The following is a 5532-nucleotide window of genomic DNA, read 5'->3' as shown; positions in this document are numbered from 1 at the left end:
AGATATAACTGGTCCAAAAAGCGAAAAAGACCATAAGCCTATGCGTCTTACGGGGCATGTTATAAGGGTCGACCGGCGAGGCGTCCGCAAGTACGGTCTGCCGGTGTACACATGCGGTGAGCTTCCTAGTTTTCCTAGGTTTTCCTAAGGTTTTCCCGGTCTTCCCAACTTTTTCTTGATTTCCCAATATCTTGGTTTCTGAGATTTTCTAAAGACTTCCTCCAGTCTTCTGCAGTTTTCTCGCATTTTCATCGGTCTTCCCTTACATTTTCTGGTCTCCCTTGCAATTTCTAGGTCTTTCCTAAAGTTTTTCCGGTCTTCCCATATACTTTTCGGTTTTCCGTCACATTTGTGGCCTACGATTTTATTGGTCTTCTTCGGTTTTCTTTAGTCTTCCTGGTGGTCTTTCCGGTCTTCCCAGTTTTCCGGGCGGCCAGTGTACGCGCTCGAACCTAGTTGCGGACCCCTCGTCGACCGGTGAAGCAATATAGAGCGATGTAATTATAGATCAAGTTGTAGCTACTAAATACATTCTACCGAAAAACAGTAGCGAGCGAGTTTTTTAGACTTTTTCGGTCACAAGCACTTGTTTTTCACGTTGAAAGGTGCCAAAAAATTGTCACATGGTTTCATTATCTTGAAGGGCAGCATTGATTTTGGATGTCGGTGAGGGGCGTCACCACAACTTGAGAAACATTAAAATTTCACTAAAATTGCGTCCTAATCGAGCAGTATTTAACAAATGTGTAAGGATCGATGAACATGTCACTGTTCGAGTTGAGATCGTAGGTGTTCACAGGTGTTCACCCCTAGAGCAGGTTGTGAAAAACAAAGGCCGCATTGGGCAAACATTGCGGAAAAATATAGGCAACGCCCTAAAAAGGGTGATTGAACAATTTAAAAAATAACGTATAAGATTGGGCCTACCTACATCAGGGTGGCGAAATGCCATACTATCACATCCTAGCAACCAAAGAACTAGTTGGATCAAAAAACACTTTTCAACGTGTACTCAGCCACGCTCGGCAAAGAATTTAAAGCGGAGAATTTAAAATTAATTTATATGACCTTTTCTAGTTTTTTCAGTTTGCCGGCTGCAATGATACTTATGATAGTTATTGCCTTGTAGCTCAACGTTTTCCGGTTTTCTATATCCTGGACGCGGATTTTTCCAACCCGCACTAATGAGACAAAGAATCAGAAGGGTATAGACCACTATCACAGTCTACTGGATGAGCTGAAGAAGCACAACATCGAACCGATGGTGAGTTTGAACAATGTTTAAGGTAGGCTTATGCAGCCGTTCGAACGTTTCGAACGGTGGAGCACCTTTTATACGATTGAAAGAGGTTAATGTTCTTCTATTCCCCCTTTTTGACCCGTCGGCCGTGGCAGTCGCTAGGTCGGGGAGGAAATTTGCAACCATGCAACCGTGTTACTGCAATAGAACACATCGTGCACATCGAATAACCACATAGTAGGGGAACTAAATCTATTGGTACCTGCTATCAATATGCGCTCAACGTATTCGCTCATCACCTCGGGCTTTAAACAGAACCGCTTACATGTACGGGTCCTACCCTTCACTCTACACAGAAGTGCTCATACGCTCCCAGCTAGAGCGCTCGTTTAGTTATGTTGCCCCTCGTACTTACCATAATATCGACCAATAACGGAGACTTTTACGGGGTATGGAACTTTAAATATAATGTTCCAGAACAGACAAAAGTATGTTACATTTTTTTTTCTTAGTAAGGTACTTCTTTAGAGCGCCGAGCGGACCAAGAAGAACATAAGCGGATACAGAGCGGTGGAGAGGGTGGGCGAGTGGAGGAGCGGCGGGTGGTAGGGGAGCCTTTCCCGAACCTTGAGGCGTTCGCGCTAAACGGGGATACCGAGGATCCCGTGGTTAACTTCCGAGCGCCGCCAGCGCCATTGTCGTAGGTCCTACCGTTACTCTGGGACATCCGGGTCGGGGGGCTGCGCTGCTGGTACTCTCGCCGCCTCTCGTGCCGCCTTACGCCGTTTCGCCTCCTGCCGCACTGTCTTCTACGGGTCCAGGAGCACTTCTACCCCGAAGATGATGGAGCGCCAGTCGTCGCGTTGTTGGGCCGCTGCTTTCCCCCGCTCCCACCACCGCTCTGTATCCGCCTTTGTTCTTCTTAGTTCCGCTACGCTCTCTACACTGTTAAACAAGCAGGCCTGCCCTTCCGCCAAACGCAGTTGCCAGCCCCACTTCGCTGCGCCGGCAACTCCGTTCGGTAGGGGCAGGGCCTACTTGGCCTGCCGGCGGCGATGGTCGGGCTAGCGGCCCGACCATTTCAGTCTCGCGATTTACTAAAGAACATAACCGAATAAATCATTTGACCGGTAAATCACTTTGCATATTTGGGTAAACTAACTTTCGGCGGGGGGCCTGCGGTCCTAAAGATTTGCTCTTTTCACATGACAAAGGACTGTAACGGGGCAACACCGTGACGACACCCCACCCTTCTGCTTTGCTGAAGAAAACTACAAAAATTCTAACGCTAACGCGTTAATCGGCCCCTGAAGTTTTAACGAACAATCGTATGCACACGAAGAAATAATCATTTAACTAATCACTTCAATAGATTCAGCGTTGAAAATTAGAAGACAGGGAAGTCGTCAAAACTTGATGGTTAGTGTTGTGGCTCTTCGTTCTGAAGTCACCACAATAACAAAACCAACAGCGAGGCAAGCGCCTTATAGAAACTACTTAGTGGGCATTCCCCGGCAATGGCAACTTTTACTCATAGTTACAATTATTCAAACACATGTCATTTAACCACCTCTGAAGTGCACGCGAAATCGCTAAAGAAGGAGTTATTAGACGTGGGTTGAACATAAAAGTGAGGAGAGTACATCACTCAATTTATCCAAAAACATGAAGCGAGTTCGTTTGCAAAGGTTGGTACCATTGTTAGAAGCCACGCCTCCTTTCTACCCAGGATTGTCGTAGCCACGCCCATTTCTAAACAAACTGTGCAGCTTTGATTTTAAATCGGTAGAAGTTGTGATTGGAGTATCTTATGGCATTGATTAAAAGCTTATTCGGTAGTTTAAGGAACGGTGCACAATCGGCTCGCTTACGTTACCATGTTTTAATTAACACTAACTGCATTAGAAATTAAAAACAAGACACGAAGAATAAGCGTAAATGTCGCATATTGTTCAGCTTGCTGTCGTTCTCGTCTGGAACGTCGCACGAAAATTTTGAACATATCGTTCGGAAGATTAATGTTCGGTCTTGAATTTTTGTCTTATACGTTTTACTGTTAAGTGAAAATGTAAGCCGCAGGGATCAACAGAAAGAATGCTAGAAGTGCGAACCATTGTTGGCTTGGCAGGATTTTGCCAATTTTCGTGATAATTTCGATGTTTAACTTTAATTTTCTCAAAATTGGCCAGAAGGATTGTAATGAGGCTATAGTCAAATGAAATCTAATTTTTGGATTGATTTTTCGATAAAATTTTATAAGAATCTGTACAACAGAAGTCGCGGTACCTTAATGAATGAGGGAAAGAAAAATAGAATTTCCTCGCACGCGAGCAGAAAGGCCCCCTTGGGGGGCCCTAAAAAAATGAACCAGCGCAGTTTTTAGATTTTATTGTTTGTCAAACAGTCTTAAAACGTGACTTTTTCCCATTGTGTTCAATGCATCCACCTCTAGGGTCGAAACAGTGAAAAATACGGCAAATAAGAGGGTAGTTCCTGATTCAGAATGTGTCGTTTTGGGGGGTACTTTCTTTGACATTTTACGATTGGACGCCTCTTTGTACGTCTTTAAGTGCAAAATGGTCATTTTCACCGTATTTTTGTTGGAACAAACAGGCACGCCCTTCCGCCAAACAACTCCGTTCGGCAGGGGCCGGGCCTACTTGGCCTGCCGGCGATGACGGTCGGGCCTGGGGCGCCGCTACTACCAACCCTTCTGCTTAGAAAACGGTTTTTGGGATGGGGGGGACGGAGTTTCTTTCCTCTTTTGTGGTTTTGGGCCTTCTTTTACAACTTTTTGTTCACTACAGCAATTTGAAGCTTATTTTCGTCAAAAAAGACTCTCCAGCGCCTTAACGGCAGAGCATAGCAAAAAGGCCTCCTCTGACCGACCGAGCACCCGAGTCGGGCAAAGGGCACAGTCGTAAATAGGCCTTCGGCCCCAAAAGTCACTTATCATGTTCCTCGAGGTGGCAGTTTGATTAGTTACTCCACCGGACACCATAAAATATCTGAGAGTTAACATCAAAATGTTTCGGGGTCATTTCCGTGCGAAAAACGCCCTCTGGCGCCCAAACGGTTAAAGAGCCAAACGTTCAAAATTTTCGCCCTAAGAGTTCTACTGTGACGAGTTACCTCTAAGAAAGATGTGGAAAAAATATTTTCTTAAAGAAATGTTTTAGGTTTTTTGTTAATGATTTTTTGACACGTTAATTTTTGAGCCAGAGGGCTCAAAATCAATACAGTTCTTCCTTTTTATGATACGAAGCTACGATGAAAATAAGAGTCTCCTAGCTCAAACCGTTATCTAGTTATCGTGCGAACAGACAGACAGACAGACAGACGCAAAACTTTTTGATCATCACTGGAGTAATAGGCTTCGCTAATCGCTCAGCCAACTTTGAAGATCATAAAAGTAACAATCTTTCTAACTTTTTTGGCCTTTCCTGTTTTCTTCGATATCCGCTTTCAGCCCCTTAGGGATGGTTGGCAGGATTTGCCGTAGGCGTTCTTTTTTTTTTTGGGAGTGAACCTTGAGATCCCCTGAAAATTTGAAGTCACTAGCACATCTCCTTTTTGTGGAACAGACAGACAGACACACAAACAGACACACAGACAGACAGACACGAGGTCGTTTGTATTTCAAAGCAGAGGGGTGGGCTAAAAACAGTCTGACTGTAAAACTAGGTAGGTGTACGCCAGACCACGTCTCGCGTAACAGGCTTCGCGATATCTCACGAAACACTGTTACGCTGCGACGCGCCTGGCATCCATCTACCTAGGCCTGCGGCACTGACACCGGAGTCCGGCAAAAGGCACGGTCGTAAATAGGCCTTCAGCCCCAAAAGTCACAAATTTTGTGCCTCGGGGTTTTACTTTGACGTGTTACCCCACCGGAGACCATAAAATATCTAAGTAAAAACATTGAAGTCTTTTGGGGTGATTTTCGTGTGAAAAACTCCCTCTGGCGCCCAAACGGTTAGAGATAGAGCCAATCATACAAAATTTTGGCCCGAAGGGTTCTACTTTGACAAGTTCCTTCTAAAAAGATGTTTAAAAAAATATTTTTTTAATGAAATGTTTTGGGCTCTTTGTTTTTGATTTTTTTGACACGTCAGTTTTTGAGCCAGAGGGCTCAAAAACAATACAGTTCTTCCTTTTTATGAAACAAAATTACAATAAAAATTTGAGCCTTCTACCTCAAACCGTTCTCGAGTTATCGTGCGAACAGACAGACAAACAAACAAACAGACAGACGCGAAACTTTTTGATCATCACTGGAGTAATAGGCTTCG

General features: G+C 44.5%; 1 protein-coding gene across 1 annotated transcript in view; it reads left to right on the top strand.

Moving 5' to 3' along the window:
- The window catches only part of LOC113214596 (uncharacterized), a gene marked incomplete in the record, with an annotated part of 36787 nt that overhangs the window by 20097 nt on the left and 11158 nt on the right, over positions 1-5532 (top strand). The window contains 1 exon segment of the mRNA XM_052274040.1: positions 1130-1264. Coding sequence (XP_052130000.1) covers positions 1130-1264 — 135 coding nt within the window.

The sequence above is a fragment of the Frankliniella occidentalis genome, unplaced genomic scaffold, assembly GCF_000697945.3.
Source record: "Frankliniella occidentalis isolate FOCC.00 unplaced genomic scaffold, Focc_3.1 Scaffold328, whole genome shotgun sequence".
Lineage (NCBI taxonomy): Eukaryota > Metazoa > Arthropoda > Insecta > Thysanoptera > Thripidae > Frankliniella > Frankliniella occidentalis.
The sequence above is the reverse complement of the archived record's forward strand: the minus strand, read 5'-3'. Positions and strand labels throughout refer to the sequence as shown.